Here is a 20,550-nt window from a genome sequence, read left to right as displayed (position 1 = left end):
CCCCAGGCTCTCCCCTAGGTCATGGTGGTCTTAGACTGTGAGCCCACTGTTGGGTAGGGACCGTCTCTATATGTTGCCAACTTGGACTTCCCAAGCGCTTAGTACAGTGCTCTGCACACAGTAAGCGCTCAATAAATACGATTGATTGATTGATTAGACTAGGTGCCAGACACTGTACTAAGCGCTGTGGGGAGATACAAGATGAGCAAGTTTGAACCAGTCCCCAAACCACCCGGGGCTCCCAGGAAGAGTCCGAGCCGAGGTCACGGGTCTAATCCCCCTTCTACCACTTGTCCGCTGTGTGACCTTAGGCAAGTCACTTCACTTGAAAAGCCGCGCGGCTTAGTGGAAAAAACCCGGGCTTGGGAGTCGGAGGTCATGGGTTCTAATCCCGCCTCAGTCACTTGTCAGCTGTGTGACTTTGGGCATGTCACGTCACTCCTCTGGGCCTCAGTTACCTCATCTGTAAAATGGGGGCGAAGCCTGAGAACTCCACATGATTACCTTGTATCTACCTGAGCGCTTAGAACAGTGCTTGGCACATAGTAAGCGCTTAACAAACGCCATCATTATTATTCATTTCTCTAGGCCTCAGTTACCTCATCTGTAAAATTCACTCATTCAGTCGTATTTATTGAGCGCTTACTGTGTGCAGAGCACTGTACTAATCAATCAATCAATCAATCGTATTTATTGAGCGCTTACTGTGTGCAGAGCGCTGTACTAAGCACCTGGGAAGTACAAGTTGGTAACATAGAGACGGTCCCTACCTAACAACGGGCTCACAGTCTAGAAGGGGGAGACAGAGCACTGTACTAATCAATCAATCAATCAATCGTATTTATTGAGCGCTTACTGTGTACAGAGCACTGTACTAAGCACCTGGGAAGTACAAGTTCATAACATATAGAGACGGTCCCTACCTAACAACGGGCTCACAGTCTACAAGGGGGAGACAGACAACAAATCAAAATATATTAACAAAATAAAATAAACAGGATAGTAAATATGTACAAGTAAAATAAATAGAGTAATAAATCTGTGCAAATGAGGATTGAGACTCTGAACCCCACATGGGACAGGGGCTGTGTCCAACCCGATTTGCTTGTATCCACCCCAGCACTTAGTACAGTGTCTGGCACATAGTAAGCACTCGACAAATGCTACAATTATTATTACTATTATTATTATCGATGCTCTTTATAAAACTGCCCATAAGAACTGACCCTGGGAGACAGTAGGGCCTAGTGGAAAGAGCCCGGGCTTGGAAGTCAGAGGACCCGGGTTCTAATCCGGGTCTAATGGAAGCAGCGTGGCTCAGTGGAAAGAGCCCGGGCTTTGGAGTCAGAGGTCATGGGTTCAAATCCTGACTCCACCAACTGTCATCTCTGTGACTTTGGGCAAGTCTCAAGAAGCAGCGTGGCACAGTGGAAAGAGCCCGGGCTTGGGAGTCAGAGGTCATGGGTTCAAATCCTGACTCCACCAACTGTCATCTCTGTGACTTTGGGAAAGTCTCAAGAAGCAGCGTGGCTCAGTGGAAAGAGCACGGGAGTAGGAGTCAGAGGTCATGGGTTCAAATCCTGACTCCACCAACTGTCATCTCTGTGACTTTGGGCAAGTCTCAAGAAGCAGCGTGGCTCAGTGGAAAGAGCCCGGGCTTGGGAGTCGAGGTCATGGGTTCAAATCCCGGCTCTGCCACTTGTCAGCTGCGTGACTCTGGGCAAGTCACTTAACTTCTCTGGGCCTCAGTTACCTCATCTGTAAAATGGTGTTTAAGATTGTGAGTCCCACATGGGACAACCTGATCACCCTGTATCCTCCCCAGCGCTTAGAACAGTGCTTTGCACATAGTAAGCGCTTAACAAATACCAAAATTATTATTATTAACTTCTCCGTGCCTCAGTTTCCTCATCTGTAAAATGGGGATGAAGGCTGCGAGCCCCACGCGGGACAACCTCATCACCTCGTATCCCCCCAGTGCTTAGAACAGCGCTTTGCACCTAGTAAGCACTTAAATACCAAAATTATTATTATTATTATTTTCTCTGTGCCTCAGTTTCCTCATCTGTAAAATGGGGATGAAGACTGCGAGCCCCACACGGGACAACCTCATCACTTCGTATCCCCCCAGCGCTCAGAACAGCGCTTTGCACCTATTAAGCGCTTAACAAATACCATCATCATTATCATTATTATTAATCCCAGCTCTGCCATTTGTCCGCTTTGTGACCTTGGGAAGGTCGCTTCGCTTCTCTGGGCCCGTTTCCTCATCCGGAAAGTGGAGGATCATCATCATCAATCGTATTTATTGAGTGCTCACTATGTGCAGAGCACTGTACTAAGCGCTTGGGAAGTACAAATTGGCAACATATAGAGACATATAGAGACAGTCCCTACCCAACAGTGGGCTCACAGTCTAAAAGAATTAGACTTTCAGTATTAATGACACAGGGAAGACCCGTATCCCATTTCAATCAATCAATCAATCGTATTTATTGAGCGCTTACTATGTGCAGAGCACTGTACTAAGCGCTTGGGAAGTACAAATTGGCATCACATAGAGACAGTCCCTACCCAACAGTGGGCTCACAGTCTAAAAGGGGGAGACAGAGAACAGAACCAGACATACCAACAAAATAAAATAAGTAGGATAGAAATGTACAAGTAAAATAAATAAATAAATAAATAAATAGAGTAATAAATATGTACAACCATATATACATATATACAGGTGCTGTGGGGAAGGGAAGGAGGTAAGACGGGGGATGGAGAGGGGGGATTTGCCAGTCAAAAAGAAGTTCCTAATATAGCTACCTACCTTTGAGGGTTTTTTTTTTTTTATTAAGGCTGCATCTGAATTACTAAAATGCTTTTTATCCTCCCTGAATCGTATAATGTTAAGTTCTCTGATCTGGGGCGGGGGGATTCAGTACCTGTCAAAGGATCGAAACTGCACAGGTTGCTCAGCAGACAGATCACCGGGATTCAATTAGGGTCAGGACGGCCAATGGGAGTCCCAACTGTCAATCACCCATCAATCACCCGTCAATCACCCGTCAATCATCCATCAATCACCTGTCTCGGAGGGTTGGCGTTGGAGCAAGATGGTGGCGGGGTTCCGCTCTGGGAAGGCGAGGTTGGGGGGGGAAGGAGGAACAGATGGGGAGACAGACGGGGTGGAGGTGGGACACGGCCCCCGGAACCGGTCGATCTCACAGCGCAGGTCGCAGAGGGCGTAGTAGACGCACCCGGCCTTGTCGGTTTGGTTGTACACCACATCCCCTGCCGCCGAGGGAGAGCAAGAGAAACAAAGTTCAGGACCGGATCCTCTCCCCGCCGCCCCCGTCTGCCCTTCCATCATCATCATCAATCGTATTTATTGAGCGCTTACTATGTGCAGAGCACTGTACTAAGCGCTTGGGAAGTACAAATTGGCAACACATAGAGACATCACCCAGAGATATCTGTTGAGCGCTTTCTGTGTGCGAAGCACTGCACCGAGCGCTGGGGAGAGGACAAAGGGATGTGTCATCATCATCATCATCAATCGTATTTATTGAGCGCTTACTGTGTGCAGAGCACTGTACTAAGCGCTTGGGAAGTACAAATTGGCAACATATAGAGACAGTTGTCTGCTCTAGCGTACTCTCCCCAGCGCTCAGTACAGTGCTCTGCTCGATAAATGCGATCGACTGACTGACAATACAAGCGAGTGGGTAGATGATGATGATGATGATGGCGTTTATTAAGCGCTTACTATGTGCAAAGCACTGTTCTAAGCGCTGGGGAGGTTACAAAGTGATCAGGTTGTCCCACAGGGGGCTCACAGTCTTAATCCCCATTTTACAGATGAGGTAACTGAGGCGCAGAGAAGTTATTTATTTATTTATTATTACTCTATTTATTTTACTTATTACTCTATCTATTTATTTATTTATTTTACTTGTACATATCTATTCTATTTTATTTTGTAGTATGTTTGGTTTTGTCTCCCCCTTTTAGACTGTGAGCCCACTGTTGGGTAGGGATTGTCTCTATATGTTGCCAATTTGTACTTCCCAAGCGCTTAGTACAGTGCTCTGCACACAGTAAGCGCTCAACAAATATGATTGATGATGATGATGATGACCTTTGACTCCAAAGCCCATGCTCTTTTCCACTGAGCCACGTGGCTTCTCTACGATCCTTGCCCTCAAAGAGCGTCCAGTCTACTGCGTGCAGAGCACTGGGCTGAGCACTTGGGAGAGGACAAGACTGTGAGCCCACTGTTGGGTAGGGACCGTCTCTATATGTTGCCAACTTGTACTTCCCAAGCGCTTAGTACAGTGCTCTGCACACAATAAGCGCTTAATAAATACGATTGATTGATTGACAATAATGAATAATAATAATAATAATAATGATAATAGAGTAACAATAGAGTTAGTACACCTGATCTCGGCCTTCAGGAAGCCTATAGTCTTCTGTGTGTGAAGCACTATACTGAGCGCTTGGGAAAGTCTGATGGAGTCGGCAGACACGATTCATTCATTCATTCAATCGTATTTATTGAGCGCTTACTGAGTGCAGAGCACTGTACTAAGCGCTTGGAAAGTACAATTCAGCATGATCCCTGCCTTCAAGGAGCTTCCAGCTTTCTGGTGGCAAAGCACTGTTCTGAGTGCTTGGGGGAGAACAAGTAATAATGATAATAATAATGATGATGGTATTTATTAAGCGCTTACTATGCGCAAAGCACTGTTCTAAGCGCTGGGGAGGTTACAAGGTGATCAGGTTGTCCTATGGGGGCTCACAGTCTTATTCCCCATTTTACAGATGAGGTCACTGAGGCACAGAGAAGTTAAGTGATATGCCCCAAGTCACACAGCTGACAATTGGCGGAGCCGGCATTTGAACCCATGACCTCTGACTCCAAAGCCCGGGCTCTTTCCACTGGGCCACGCTGCTTCTCTTAGAGATGGTAGACATGATTCCCACCCTCAAGAAGCTGACGGCTACATTTTGTTGGAACACGGGAAGGCAGCGTGGCCTAATGGAAAGATCCGGAAGAAAGATTCCGAAAGAACGGAAGAGGCCTTCCCAGACTGAGCCCCCTCTTTCCTCTCCCCCTCCTCCCCCTCCCCAACCCATCTTACCTCCTTCCCTTCCCCACTGCACCTGTATATATGTATATATGTTTGTACATATTTGTTACTCTATTTATTCATTTATTTATTTTACTTGTACATATCTATTCTATTTATTTTATTTTGTTAGTATGTTTGGTCTTGTTCTCTGTCTCCCCCTTTTAGACTGTGAGCCCACTGTTGGGTAGGGACTGTCTCTATATGTTGCCAACTTGGACTTCCCAAGCGCTTAGTACAGTGCTCTGCACACAGTAAGCGCTCAATAAATACAATTGATGATGATGATGATGATGATGTATATATGTTTGTACGGATTTATTACTCTATTTTATTTGTACATATTTATTCTATTTATTTTATTTTGGTAATATGTTTTGTTCTGTTGCCTGTCTCCCCCTTCTAGACTGTGAGCCCGCCGTTGGGTAGGGACCGTCTCTATATGTTGCCAACTTGTACTTCCCAAGCGTTTAGTACAGTGCTCTGCACACAGTAAGTGCTCAATAAATACGATTGATTGAATGAATGAATCCCAAGCCCGAGAGTCAGGAGATGCAGACTCTAATCCCTGCTCTGCCGCGTATCACCTGTGTGACCTCGGGGCAGTGACTCCACCTCTCTGGGCTTCAGTTTCCTCATCTGTAAAATGGAGATGAGATCACGCCTCTTCTCCCACTCCCTTCTGCCTCGCCCTGACTTGCTCCTTTTATTCATCCCGCCTTCCCAGCCCCACACCACTTATGTCCAGATCTGTCATTTATTTACGTCTATTAATGTCTGTCTCCCTCTCTAGACTGTAAGCTCTAGGTGGGCAGGGAATGTGCCTGTTTATTATTATAGTGTACTCTCCAAGTGTTTAGTACAGTGCTCTGCACACAGTAAGCGCAGCGTGGCTTAGGGGACTGTGAACCCACTGTTGGGTAGGGACTGTCTCTATATGTTGCCAACTTGTACTTCCCAAGTGCTTAGTACAGTGCTCTGCACACAGTAAGCGCAATAAATACAATTGATGATGATGATGATGATGATGTATATATGTTTACGCTCAATAAATACAATTGATGATGATGATGATGTATATATGTTAGTACAGTGCTCTGCACACAGTAAGCGCTCAATAAATACGATTGATTGATTAGGGGAAGGGGCACGGGCTTTGAAGTCAGAGGTCAGGGGTTCAGATCCCAGCTCCGCCAGTTGTCAGCTGTGTGACTTTGGGCGAGTCACTTCGCTTCTCTGTGCCTCAGTTACCTCATCTGGAAAATGGGGAGGAAGGCTGTGAGCCCCCAGTGGGACAACCTGATTACCTTGAATCTACCCCAGCGGTTAGAACGGCGCTTGGCATATGGTAAGCGCTTAACAAATGCCATTATTATTAATAAATGCGCCCAACTGACTGACAGTGGGAGACGGAGGGAGACCTGGCCGATTATCACGCGCCACGTGTAGTAGACGCTCAACGGATCCCCCGACCGATCGGTTCTCCGGCAGCGGAAAGGAGAAGGGGGTCACTCACCGGGGGAGAAGAGGTCGCCAAACACCCGACAGAAGCAGGGAGTTGTGAGAGGAGAGGACGGTGGGGTGATCGCGGGGGTCGAAGGCCAGGTGGGGAGGAGGACGGTCGTGGAGCGGCCGGAGGACGCGGCCAGGGGCGTGGTGATGATGGCGGCGCCCTCCACGGACGTGAAGGTGGGCACGGTCACCGTGGGGGAGGCGGACGTGGGGCAGTGGCCAGTGTCCTCGCAGCACAGGATGCGTATCTGGTAGTTGAGGCACACGGCCGAGGGGCCCGGCTGGTTCCGGTTCCGGCAGACCAGGCCGTAGGCCAGGTCGCAGGTGACGTTCTGGCCCAGCTCGTGGACGGGCAGCCCGGGGAAGTCCTCCCCGCGGCACTCGACGCCCTGCGGCTCCCTGCAGACGTGGTGGCCGGCGGCCCGGAGGCGGTCGTAGGTCTCGACGTCGCTGCCGTCGGGGCCGGACTCGGGGCGGTCTTCGTCGAACCACGGAGACCAGCGGCAGCGGGGACGGCACGCGGTGGACGGCGAGGGGGCCGGGGAAGAACGGGGTGCGGCCGGAGAGCTTGGGGGGGACAGGGGTCGTGAAAACGGTGGCCGTGGTCCCTGGCTGTGGACCTGTCGGGGTCACCTTAGGCGTGACCCCCGCTGGGCTCGTGGGAGATTCCGTCGTCCCCGCCGTGGTCGGGGATGGAGGAGTGGAGGGCGCCGAGGACGGGGTGGGGAGGCCGGTGGCCGTGGAGGCCGGGACGGACGGCGTCCGGGTCGGGCAGTGGCTGTAGTCGTCGCAGCACTGGAATCGGACGTGGTAGTTGAAGCAGAGTTTGAAGGGGCCCGCCTGCTCGCGGTTCCTGCAGACCAGACCCACTTTCACGTCGCACAGCACGTTCTGTCCCACGTCCCGGATGGGCAAGTCGGGGTAATTCTCCGCCCGGCACTCGATGGCCACGGGATTCTTGCAGATCAGCCGGCCGGAGGCCCACATCTTGTCGAACGTCTCGATGTCTGCGCCGTCCGGCCCGGACTGGGGATAGTCCATGTCCAACCACTCCATCCAGTGACATGCGGGCTGGCAGGAGGAGGGCGTGGGGCTCGTGGGGCTTATGACGGGGGCCGAGGCCAGAGGGATGGATCTAGTTGTCGAGAGGGCTGTGTTGGAGGCGGCGGTCGTGGCTGGCTCGGAGCGGGTCCCCGGCCGGGTCCATCCCTGAGGAGCGGTGGTCTCCGGCCCTCCCGTCGTCTGTGAAGTGGGAAGAGTCTGGGGTGGGACCGTGGTTAAAAGTGTAGTGGTTCTGACCGGCTCCGAGATGTTCTTGCTGGTGGCGGTGGTGGTTTCGGACGGGAAGGACGACCACGGCAGGATGGCTGTCGTCGGCAGTGATGGGGATCCAGATGCGGGCGTCCAGATGGTGGCCGTGGGGCTGAGGCTGGTAGTGGTGGTCGTGGCCGGAGCCGTGGAGGTCGTGCCGAATGAGGAGCCGGTCCCCGGAGTCCTGGGGCTGGTTCTGGTCCTACTCGGGCTACTAGGCCCCTCAGTGGAACTGACGCGATGTGTGGTGGCAGTGGAGGACGTGCCTGTGGCCGGAGAGTTTGGAAGCAGGTTGGTCACAGTGGCCTTAGTGGTGGTCCCTGGCTGTGGACCTGTCGGGGTTACCTTAGGGGTGGTCCCCGCCGGGGCCGTGGGAGACTCCGTCGTCGCCGCCGTGGTCGGGGACGGAGGAGTGGAGGGCGCTGAGGACGCGGTGCGGAGGCCAGTAGTCGTGGAGGCCGGGACGGACGGCGTCCAGGTCGGGCAGTGGCTGTAGTCTTCGCAGCACTGGAATCGGACGTGGTAGTTGAAGCAGAGTTTGAAGGGGCCCGTCTGCTCGCGGTTCCTGCAGACCAGACCCACGTTCACATCACACAGCACGTCCTGTCCCACGTCCCGGATGGGCAAGTCGGGATAATTCTCCGCCCGGCACTCGATGGCCACGGGATTCTTGCAGATTTGCCGGCCAGAGGCCTGCATGTTGTCGAGCGTCTCGATGTCCGCGCCGTCCGGGCCGGACTGGGGATAGTCCGTGTCCAACCAGTCCGTCCAATGACATGCGGGCTGGCAGGAGGTGGGCGTGGGACTCGTATGGACTTTGACGGGGGCCGAGGCCGGAGGGGTGGATCTAGTTGTCGGGAGGGCTGTGATGGAGGCGGTGGTACTGGCTGGCTCGGAGGCGGTCCCCGGCCGGGTCCATCCCTGAGGAGCAGTGGTGGCCGGCCCACTCGTTGTCTGTGAAGTGGGGGAAGTCTGCGGTGGGACAGCGGTCAACCGGGTGGTGGTTCTGACCGGCCCCAAACTGGTCTCGCTGGTGGCGGTGGTGCTTTCAGATGGGAGGGTCGACCATGGCAGGATGGCCGTCGTTGGCAGTGACGGGGTTCCGGTCACGGGCGTCCTGGGGGTGGCCGTGGGGCTCGGGCTCATGGTGGTGGTGGGCGGGCAGTGGCTGAAGTGGTTACAGCAGAGCATGCGCACCTGGTAGTTGTAGCACAGCTTGGACTTCCCCGTCTGCTCTCTGTTCCTGCACACCAGTCCGAAGGCCACGTCGCAGTAGACGGTCTGTCCGACCTGGTGCACCGGCACGTCCGGGTATCGCTCCGCCCGGCACTCCAGCTCCTCGGGCTGACCACAGAAGCTGTGTCCTGCGTCCCGGATCGAGCGGTACGTCTCCACGTCACCCCCGCGAGCTCCGGGCTTGGGGCGGTCCACATCGAACCATTCCGTCCACCGACAGGCGGGCTGACAGGATGTGGGTGTCAGGGCCTCGGTGACGGACGTGGTGGTGGTGGTGGTTGTGGCCGGAGCTGCGGAGGTGGTGCCGAATGTGGAGCCGGTTCCAGGAGTCCCGGGGCTGGTTCTGGTCCTCCCAGGGCTACTGGGCCCCTCAGTGGAAGTGACGTGGTGCGTGGTGGCCACGGGGGACGTGCCTGTGGCCGGGGAGTATGGAAGCAGGTTGATCACAGTGGTCTTAGTGGTGGTCCCAGGATGTGGACCTGTCGGGGTCACCTTAGGCGTGGTCCACGCCGGGGCCGTGGAAGATTCAGTCGTCGCCGCCGTGGTCGGGAACGGAGGAGCGGAGGGCATCGAGGACGGGGTGGGGAGGCCGGTGGCCGTGGAGGCCGGGACGGACGGCGTCCAGGTCGAGCAGTGGCTGTAGTCGTCGCAGCACTGGAATCGGACGTGGTAGTTGAAGCAGAGTTTGAAGGGGCCCGTCTGCTCGCGGTTCCTGCAGACCAGACCCACGTTCACATCACACAGCACGTTCTGTCCCACGTCCCGGATGGGCAAGTTGGGATAATTCTCTGTCCGGCACTCGATGGCTGTGGGTGCTTTGCAGATCTGCCGGCCGGAGGCCCGCATGTTGTCGAGCGTCTCGATGTCCGCGCCGTCCGGCCCGGAATGGGGATAGTCTGTGTCCAACCAGTCCGTCCAATGACATGTGGGCTGGCAGGAGGTGGGCGTGGGGCTTGTGTGGTCTTTGATGGGGGCCGAGGCCGGAGGAGTGGATCTAGTTGTCGGGAGGGCTGTGGTGGAGGCGGTGGTCATGGCTGGCTCGGAGGGGGTCCCTGGCTGGGTCCATCCCTGAGGAGCGGTGGTGGCCGGCCCGCTCGTTGTCTGTGAAGTGGGAAGAGTCTGGGGTGGGACAGTGGTCAACCGGGTGGTGGTCCTGCCCGGGCCTGGGGCGGTCTCACTGGTAGTAGTCTCACTGGTGGCCGTGGTGCTTTCAGATGGGTGGGAAGACCATGGCAGGATAGTCGTTGTTGGCAGTGATGGGGCGCCAGTCGGAGGCGTCCGGGTGATGGTCGTGGGGCTCGGGCTTATGGTGGCGGTGGGCGGGCAGTGGCTGAAGTCGTCACAGCACAGCACACGCACCTGGTAGTTGTAGCACAGCTTGGACTTCCCCGTCTGCTCCCTGTTCCTGCACACCAGCCCGAAGGCCACGTCGCAGTAGACGGCCTGGCCGACCTGATCTACTGTCATGTTCGGGTATCTCTCCGCCCGGCACTGGACATCCCGGGGCCTCCCACAGAAGCTTCGTCCGGTTGCTCGGATCGACTGGTACGTCTCCACGTCGCCTCCGCTTGCTCCGGGGTTGGGGCGGTCCGCGTCGAACCATTCTGTCCACCGACAGGCGGGCTGACAGGCCGTGGTCGTCAAGGCCTCGGTGACGGATACGGTGGTGGTGGTCGTGGCCGGAGCTGTGGAGGTCGTGCCAAATGTGGAGCCGGTTCCAGGGGTCCCAGGGCTGGTTCTGGTCCTCCCCGGACTGCTGGGACCCTCAGTGGAAGTGACCTTATGCGTGGTGGTTGTGCCTGTGCCTGGAGAGTTTGGGAACAGGTTGGCCACCGTGGCAGTGGTGGTGGTTCCCGGCCATGGGCTGGTCGGATGTAGGGAAGGGGTCACCTTCGGGGTGGTCCCCACAGGGGCCGGGGGAGACTCAGTCGTCGCCCCCGTGGTCGGGGACAGAGGAGCGGATGGCACCGAGGATGCGGTGCGGTGACCGGTGGTTGTAGAGGCTGAGACGGACGGTGTCCATGTCGGGCAGTGGCTGTAGTCGTCGCAGCACTGGAATCGGACGTGGTAGTTGAAGCAGAGTTTGAAGGGGCCCGCCTGCTCGCGGTTCCTGCAGACCAGACCCACGTTCACGTCGCACAGCACTTTCTGTCCCACGTCCCGGATGGGCAAGTCGGGGTAATTCTCCGCCCGACACTCGATGGCTGTGGGTGCTTTGCAGAGCTGCCGGCCGGAGGCCCGCATGTTATCGAGCGTCTCTATGTCTGCGCCGTCCGGCCCAGACTGGGGATAGTCCGTGTCCAACCACTCTGTCCAGTGACATGCGGGCTGGCAGGAGGTGGGCGTGGGGCTTGTGTGGTCTTTGATGGGGGCCGAGGCCGGAGGAGTGGATCTAGTTGTCGGGAGGGCTGTGGTGGAGGCGGTGGTCGTAGCTGGCTCGGAGGGGGTTCCCGGCCGGGTCCATCCCTGAGGAGTGGTGGTGGCCGGCCCGCTCGTTGTCTGTGAAGTGGGAAGAGTCTGGGGTGGGACAGTGATCAACTGGGTGGTGCTTCTGACCGGCTCTGAGACGGTCTCATGGGTGGCAGTGGTGCTTTCAGAAGGGAGGGAGGACCATGGCAGGATAGTCGTTGTTGGCGGTGATGGGGCGCCAGTCGTGGGCGTCCGGGTGGTGGCCGTGGGGCTCGGGCTCATGGTGGCGGTGGGCGGGCAGTGGCTGAAGTCATCACAGCACAGCACACGCACCTGGTAGTTGTAGCACAGCTTGGACTTCCCCGTCTGCTCCCTGTTCCTGCACACCAGCCCGAAGGCCACGTCGCAGTAGACGGCCTGGCCGACCTCATCCACTGTCATGTCTGGGTATCTCTCCGCCCGGCACTGGACGTCCTGGGGCCGCCCACAGAAGCTTTGTCCGGCCGCTCGGATCGCCTGGTACGTCTCCACATCGCCGCCGCCCTCCCCGGGGTTGGGGCGGTCCACGTCGAACCATTCCGTCCACCGACAGGCGGGCCGACAGGCCGTGGTCGTCAGGGCCTCGGTGACGGATACGGTGGTGGTGGTCGTGGCCGGAGCCGTGGAGGTCGTGCCGAATGTGGAGCCAGTTCCAGGAGTCCCGGGGCTGGTTCTGGTCCTTCCTGGACTGCTGGGACCCTCAGTGGAAGTGACCTTATGCGTGGTGGTTGTGCCTTTGCCTGGAGAGTTTGGGAACAGGTTGGCCACCGTGGCAGTGGTGGTGGTTCCCGGCCACGGGCTGGTCGGATGTAGGGAAGGGGTCACCTTCAGGGTGGTCCCCACAGGGGCCGGGGGAGACTCCGTCGTTGCCCCCGTGGTCGGGGACAGAGGAGCGGATGGCACCGAGGATGCGGTGCGGTGACTGGTGGTTGTAGAGGCTGAGACGGACGGTGTCCACGTCGGGCAGTGGCTGTAGTCGTCGCAGCACTGGAATCGGACGTGGTAGTTGAAGCAGAGTTTGAAGGGGCTCGCCTGCTCGTGGTTCCTGCAGACCAGACCCACGTTCACGTCGCACAGCACTTTCTGTCCCACGTCCCGGATGGGCAAGTCGGGGTAATTCTCCGCCCGACACTCGATGGTTGTGGGTGCTTTGCAGAGGTGCCGGCCAGAGGCCCGCATGTTATCGAGCGTCTCTATGTCTGCGCCGTCCGGCCCGGACTGGGGATAGTCCGTGTCCAACCACTCTGTCCAGTGACATGCGGGCTGGCAGGAGGTGGGCGTGGGGCTTGTGTGGTCTTTGATGGGGGCCGAGGCCGGAGGAGTGGATCTAGTTGTCGGGAGGGCTGTGGTGGAGGCGGTGGTCGTAGCTGGCTCGGAGGGGGTCCCCGGCGGGGTCCATCCCTGAGGAGCGGTGGTGGCCGGCCCGTTCGTTGTCTGTGAAGTGGGAAGAGTCTGGGGTGGGACAGTGATCAACTGGGTGGTGCTTCTGACCGGCTCTGAGACGGTCTCGTGGGTGGCAGTGGTGCTTTCAGACGGGAGGGATGACCACGGCAGGATAATCGTTGTTGGCGGTGATGGGGCGCCAGTCGTGGGTGTCCGGGTGGTGGCCGTGGGGCTTGGGCTTATGGTGGCGGTGGGCGGGCAGTGGCTGAAGTCGTCACAGCACAGCACACGCACCTGGTAGTTGTAGCACAGCTTGGACTTCCCCGTCTGCTCCCTGTTCCTGCACACCAGCCCGAAGGCCACGTCGCAGTAGACGGCCTGGCCGACCTGATCCACTGTCATGTCCGGGTATCTCTCCGCCCGGCATTGGACATCCTGGGGCCTCCCACAGAAGCTTCGTCCGGTTGCTCGGATCGACTGGTACGTCTCCACGTCGCCTCCGCTTGCTCCGGGCTTGGGGTGGTCCACGTCGAACCATTCCGTCCACCGACAGGCGGGCCGACAGGCCGTGGTCGTCAGGGCCTCGGTGACGGACACGGTGGTGGTGGTCCTGGCCGGAGCCATGGAGGTCGTGCCGAATGTGGAGCCGGTTCCAGGAGTCCCGGGGCTGGTTCTGGTCCTCCCGGGGCTACTGGGCCCCCCGGCAGAGGTAATGCGCTGTGTGGTGGCCGTGCCTTTGGCCTGAGTGCTCCGGAGCAGATGGGCCGTCGTGGCAGTGAGCGACACCTTCCCCGTGGACGGTGCAGTTGAGCGGACGGTTTCCATCGGCCTGCCGGACGTGGGCTGGGTGGTCGTCGCCGCCGGGGTCTCCGCCGTAGTCGCCCCCGGAGGGCCGCCCGGGCAGTGGCTGTAGTCGTCGCAGCACAGGGCTCTGATGTTGTAGTTGTAGCACAGGTTGAACTTTCCCGGCTGGTCTTCATTCCGGCAGATCAGTCCTCGCTCCAAGGAACACTGCACGTGCTGCCCGATCTGGTCAATGCTCACCCCGGGGTAGTTTTCGGCCCGGCACTCCACCTTGACGGGAGTCAGGCAGAGCTTCCCCCCGGCGGCCCGGATGCTGTCGTAGGTCTCAAAGTCCCCTCCCGTCACCCCCGACGACGGGAAGTCCACGTCAAACCACTCCGTCCACTGGCAACCCGGGTGGCACGGGGTGGATCCGGCCGTCGTCGTCGGGGTCCCCGTGGACGCCCCGCTAGGCGACGTGGGCCAGCCTCCCGACGTCGACCCCAGGGGAGACGTCGGGGAGAGGACGGCGGAGGTGATCCCTGGTCCGGCCCGGAGCGTGGTGGTCGCTGCCTCGGGGAGGGTCAGGGGGGCGACGGTGTGGCTGGTGCCGGCCGACATCATGGTCCCGGGCGACCCGGAGGCGGGGGTGGACTGCAGAGTGGTCTCCCTTCTGGTGGCCATCTCCTTGGTGGACAGGGAGGCGGTCGGGGGGGCCGTGGTTGACGGGGTGGGCCTGACTCCGGGGCTGACCGAGGTTTCGCAGGAGACGTAGCTGCAGCAGAGGACTCGGATCTCATAATTGAGGCAGCCCGGCGGGCCCTGGTCCCGATGCCAACACTGCAGCCCCTCAGTGAGGGTGCACAGCACCTGCTGACCCTTCGCCCCCGGCTCGGTGTCGGGGAATTCTGCCAGCCGGCACTCCACGGCCCGGGGCGCCCGGCAGATCGGGAAGCCCCTCTCCCGGAGCTCCTCGAGGCTCTCGAACTCACCGCCGTCGTCGGACACGGCCCCCGGGTGGCTACCGTCCAGCCAGGCTGACCACTGGCAGCTCTCGCGGACGCACACCGTGGGGATCGTGGGTGGGGACGTGGGCCCTGGGGGATACAGGGGAGGTGGTGGGGGGATCAGCTTTCCTGGACAATGGGGCCACATCCCCGGCTATTGATGGAGTGCTTCCTGCCCCTTGGAATGATGGGAGCTCACTGAGCCTCACCTTTCCCCCCTTCCTCTCTCTCTCCCTCTCCTCCATCTCTCTTTCACTTTCTCTCCCTCTTTCAGCCACTCATTTTCTCTCTTCTTTTCCTCTCTTTCCTCTTCTGCCTCTCTCTGGCTCTCATTTTCTCTTCTCCCCCTTTTCTCTTCTTTTACCTTTACTCTTTCCCTGATTTGCTCTCCCTTTCCCACCTCCTCCAGCTCTTCTCCCTTCCTCTTTCTCTTCCTCATTACTCTCTCCCTCTCTCTCTCCTTCATTTGTTCTCTTCCTCTCCCCCTTTCTCTCTCCCCCTTTTCTCTCTCCCTTTAACCTTCCTTTTCAGTCTCCCATTTACTCTCTTCCTCACCCCTCGCTTTCCTCTCATCTCTCTGTCTCTCATTTTCTGTCTTCCTCTCCATTCTCTCTCCTCCCCCTTCTCTCTGTCTCATTTTCTCCCTCCCTCTCTTTTCTCTTCGTTTCTGAATCTCTTCTCTTTTCTTCCTTTCCTCTCTATCCCACCTCTCTTCCCCATTCCTCTCTGCTTCTGTCTCCTCCCCCTCTTCCTCTCCTCCGCCCCTACTTCTCCCTTCCTCTCTGTTTCTGACTCTCATCATCTCTTTCTCCCCTCCTCCACCTCTCCTTCTCCTTCCTCTCTGTTTCTGTTTCTCCTCTTCTCTGTTGCTCTCCTCCTTCTCTCTCCCCCACCTCTCCTCTCCCTTCCTCTCCCCCATCTCTCCTCTCCCTTCCTCTCTCTGTTTCTGGCTCTCCTCTCTCCTCCACCTCTCCTTCTCGCTTCCTCTGATTCTGACTCTCATTTTCTCTTCCTCTCCTCTCTCCCCCATCCTCTCTTCCTCTCCTCCTCCACCTCTCCTCCCTTCCTCTCTGTTTCTGTCTCTCATCTTCTCTTCCTCTCCTCTCTCCCTATCCTTCTCCCTTCTTCTCTGTTTCTGTCTCCCATCTTCTCTTCCTCTCCTCCCTTCCTCTGCCTCACTTTCTCTCTTCCTCTTCCCTCTCCCCTTTTCCTTTCTCTCTCTCTTCTCTCCTTCCCATTTCTCTCTCACTCATTCTCTCTCATCATCTCTCTCTCCCTTCTCCATCCCCTCCCCGGATTTCTCCAACTCTGGCCACCCGCCTCCCCGGGCCCACGTCCGACACTAAGGTCCCGCGTCTCCCCCAGCACTCAGAGCGGGGCTCGCCCCCTCCCCCCGGTCCTCCCACCATCCGGCCGTGGTGCTACCTGTGGTGGGCTGGGGCGTGGTGGGGGTGGAGAAGGAGAACGGGGTGGTGGACGGGGCGTGGGTGCAGGCCTCGGAGGTGCGGTCGATGCGGCCCCCGGGGGAACACACGGCGGTCAGGCAGCCCCCGGTGCCGTCCGACGTATGGTAGATCAGTTCTCCAACCTGGTATGTCTTCCCCTCGTACTCGCAGGTGCAGGCTGTGGGCCACAACCCAGCCACCCGCCAGTCAACCCGATGGCCTGTACTGAACACTCATGTGTGTGCAGGAGGCACTGTACTGAGCGCTTGGGAGAGGACAACACCAGAGATTTGATCTTTGCTCTACAGGAGCTACATGGAGAGAGAGTCACTAAAATAAATTAGATAGGGGCAGAGCATAAGGCTGTGGGCATTTATTGAGCATTTACTGTGTGCAGAGCACTGTACTGAGCACTTGTGTTCAGCGACGGATGGGCCGTGGGGCTGGGGGTGGGGTGAGCATCAGAGCACTTATGGGTAGAGACCTAGTGTGTAGGTGATGCAGCAGGGAGGATGAATAGGGTGGGGAAATGAGGGCTTAATCAGAGAAGGCTTCCTGGAGGAGCTGTGACTTTAGGTAGTCTTCCCAGCATCTGGTGGGCAGTGTCAAAACCACCACCATTGCGGTGATGGCCCGGGGCTGCCAGCTGGAGCATTTACTGAGCAACCCCTAGGTCCTGGAGCTGTAGTAGGTGCCTTATCGAAGACCCCCGCCACCCTCCCGGCTCCTGGGGACCCGGTCGGGACTTACCCATCTGGTCCGGCCAGCATTCGATGCCTTCGGGGGTGCACTGGCTATAGGAAGAGGGGAGAGAGGAAGGAAGATCTGTGAATCATGAGAGATCAAGGAAAGAGACACTCTTCATTACGCTTTTCCCAGGTAATTGAGCCCAGACTCAGGGGCCCAGGATGGACAGTGGGTGGGGAGGGTCTCGCTCTAATAATAATAATAATAATGATAATAATAATGATGGTATTTTTTAAGTGCTTACTATGTGCCAGGAATGCATACAGAAGAGGAGAAGGTGGATGAAGGAACACCAAGAAATATGGAGCTGGGAGTTGAGAGACCTGGGTTCTAGTCCCGGCTCTGCTCCTGGCCTGCTGTGCAACCTCAGGAAATTAATGATGGCATTTATTAAGCGCTTACTATGTGCAAAGCACTGTTCTAAGCACTGGGGAGGTTGCAAGGTGATCAGGTTGTCCCACGTGGGGCTCACAGTCTTCATCCCCATTTGACAGGTGAGGGAACCAAGGCCCAGAGAAGTGAAGTGAGTTGCCCAAAGTCACACAGCTGACAAGTGGCGGAGCCGGGATTAGAACCCATGACCTCTGGCTCCCAAGCCCGGGCTCTTTCCACTGAGCCACAATGCTTCTCTAGAAAGAGAAAGGAAAATCCCTGAACCTCTCTGGACCTCTGTTTCCCCTTCTGTAAAATGGGGTTGAGGTAGATGGGGAGCCCCTTGTGGGATGGGGACTGTGTCTAATCTCATAACTGGGTGTCCACACCAGCATTTAGCACATAGTAGGTGCTTGATTAATCTTCTCATTATTATTAATAGAGAAGCAGCATGGTAAAGTGGACAGAGCCCGGGCTTGGGAATCAGAAGGTCATGGGTTCTAATCTAGCTCTGCCACTTGTCTGCTGTGTGACCTTGGGTGAGTCACTTAACTGCTCTGGGACTCAGTTACTTCATCTGCAAAATGGGGATTGAGACTTTGAGCCCCATGTGGGGTAGGGACTGTCTCTATAGGTTGCCAATTTGTACTTCCCAAGCGCTTAGTACAGTGCTCCGAACATAGTAAGCGCTCAATAAATACGATTGATGATGATGATGTGGGACAGGGACTGTCCAATCCGATTTGCCTGTATCCACCTCAGTGCTTAGTATAGTGCCTGGCACATAGTAAGTGCTTAACAAATCCCATAGTTATTATTATTATTATTATTGTCAGCGAGGAGGGTGATGGAGTCGTCAAGGTGGTATAGGATAAGTTATTGCATCAGCGTGGTCCTTCTTTTTATGGTATTTGTTAAGCGCTTACTACGTGTCCAGGCCCTTCTGACTTCAAGGCGGCATGGCCTGCTGTCAAGAGCACAGGCTTGGGGTTCTAATCCTGCCTCTACTACTTGTGGGCCGGGTGACCTTGGGCAAGTCACTTCACTTCTCTGGGACTCAGTTCCCTCATCTGGAAAATGGGGATGAAGACTGTGATTCCCATGTGGGGCAGGGACTATGTCCCAATCGATTAACTTTTATCTACCCCAGCGTTAGAGCATAGTAAGTGTTTTACGAATACCATAATTATTATTATTAAAAATTATTTCAGGCCCGTGCTCTATCCACTAGGCCATCGTGCTTGATTGATTGATTTGGGGAGGGTCCCTCTTCAGGTGGGGAGGTTGGAATCGGGCCCCTTCCCGGGCTCAGTCTCACCAGCGCTGGCAGTTCTGGGGGGCGCGGACCTCCACCCCAAGCTGGTGGTAGTTTCCTTCTGAGTCGTAACAGCCGCACTGGGAGACGCATTTCATTTCGTGTTCACTGAAGAAGGGCCTCTCCGCCGGGCAATTTGGGTAGCACCCTGAGACGGACAGAAAGTATGGCTCTCCCCGGGCCCTCCATCCCCTTCCCCCCGTCGCCCCTCTTTCCCATCCCCGAGTCGGTCGTTACCTTCCAACCCGGGAAGAGCGTTGAGACACTTCCCGGTGGGATTACGGCAGGTCTTCATGCAGGCGGCTCCGCACGGCTGGTAGTGCCACTCACACCCGCCCTTGGGGTTGTAGTAATCGCAGAACAGGGCTGAGGGAGCAGGGGCCGGAGGAGGCCGTGTCAGGTGGCCCCGTCCGGCTCCGGCGGCCGGGGAGGGGGTTCAGGGGGAACACTGACCCCTTGATCCCCTTCGTCGGGCTCCGGGAAGGTGGGAGCCGTCCTTCCCCATGCTGGTCTCCTCCCTGACTCTCTTGCCCCCGGATCCGCCCTCCTCCCGGCCCCCTGTCCCAGGCCCGGTGTGAGCCCACCGTTGGGTAGGGACTGTCTCTATATGTTGCCAACTTGTACTTCCCAAGCGCTTAGTACAGTGCTCTGCACATAGTAAGCGCTCAATAAATACGATTGATGATGATGACTGTCTCTATATGTTGCCAACTTGTACTTCCCAAGCGCTTAGTACAGTGCTCCGCACACAGTAAGCGCTCAATAAATACGATTGATGATGCTGATGATGATCTAGGGGTGTGCGGGCGGGCACTCACGGCAGATGTCGGGGGTCCTCCAGGAGACGCAGACCCCGACCTGGTTGCAGGCCCGGGCGTAGGCGGCCACGGCGGTGCAGAAACACTCACAGTCCCCGCCGCTGTCGCAGGCACACGCGTCGCTCACGCAGGCCTCGTAGAACCTTGATGGCTCCACCTGCCCACCACCACGGGGACGGATGGGCGGTCAGGCTGGAGAAGAAGGCCAGGGGCAAAAAGGCCAGCGGGAGCCCCCCACCCCTCAATGCCGCCCCAAGCTCGCCAAGTTGTGGCACCGTGGCTCAGGGTTGGCATCACGCTGGGCTCCCTCTGGCCACCCATGGGCCTCCCCGCTGCCCCGTCCTCAGCTCAGCCCCGTCCCTGTTACGTCCATCCTCTAGTTCGGCGGTCACCTCCCGGAGGGCACTCACTCTACTGTGCTCTCTCCAGTGCTCAGTACAGTACTCAATCAATCAATCAATCAATCAATCGTATTTATTGAGCGCTTACTATGTGCAGAGCACTGTACTAAGCGCTTGGGAAGTACAAATTGGCATCACATAGAGACAGTCCCTACCCAACAGTGGGCTCACAGTCTAAAAGGGGGAGACAGACGACACACAGACGACTGGAAGTTCCTCGAAGACAGTCTTTTAGACTGTGAGCCCACTGTTGGGTAGGGACTGTCTCTATATGTTGCCAATTTGTACTTCCCAAGCGCTTAGTACAGTGCTCCGCACATAGTAAGCGCTCAATAAATACGATTGATGATGATTGATGATGACAGGGACTGTGTTTACCAAACTCTATTGGACGTCTAAGCTCTAAGCCCAGGAATACACACAGTAGCCACTAATAAATACCATTGATTGATTAGTCAGGTCAGTCAGTCGATCGTAGTTATTGAGCTGTGTGCTGAGCACTGTACTAAACGCTTGGGAGGGGACGATATAACAATAAACAGATACATTCCCTGCCCGCGACGAGCTTACAGTCTAGAGTCTACAGTCTTGAGGTGATCAGCGTGGCTCGATGGAAAGAGCACGGGCTTTGGAGTCAGAGGTCATGGGT

General features: G+C 56.6%; 1 protein-coding gene across 1 annotated transcript in view; it reads right to left on the bottom strand.

The window, feature by feature from the left end:
• LOC119944166 (mucin-5B-like) overlaps window positions 1-20,550 on the bottom strand; it is a 110,352-nt gene that overhangs the window by 35,421 nt on the left and 54,381 nt on the right. Inside the window, exons 25-33 of the mRNA XM_038765384.1 lie at window positions 19,501-19,657; window positions 18,920-19,048; window positions 18,686-18,830; window positions 16,999-17,042; window positions 16,229-16,426; window positions 7,249-14,893; window positions 6,640-7,202; window positions 3,158-3,282; window positions 3,076-3,123 (exon numbers count right to left, since the gene is read on the bottom strand). Coding sequence (XP_038621312.1) covers window positions 3,076-3,123; window positions 3,158-3,282; window positions 6,640-7,202; window positions 7,249-14,893; window positions 16,229-16,426; window positions 16,999-17,042; window positions 18,686-18,830; window positions 18,920-19,048; window positions 19,501-19,657 — 9,054 coding nt within the window. The remainder of the gene's footprint in view (window positions 1-3,075; window positions 3,124-3,157; window positions 3,283-6,639; window positions 7,203-7,248; window positions 14,894-16,228; window positions 16,427-16,998; window positions 17,043-18,685; window positions 18,831-18,919; window positions 19,049-19,500; window positions 19,658-20,550) is intronic.

This window comes from Tachyglossus aculeatus, chromosome 22 (assembly GCF_015852505.1).
Source record: "Tachyglossus aculeatus isolate mTacAcu1 chromosome 22, mTacAcu1.pri, whole genome shotgun sequence".
Classification (NCBI taxonomy): domain Eukaryota; kingdom Metazoa; phylum Chordata; class Mammalia; order Monotremata; family Tachyglossidae; genus Tachyglossus; species Tachyglossus aculeatus.
Note: the sequence above shows the minus strand (reverse complement) of the source record. Positions and strands in the feature narration are given on the sequence as shown.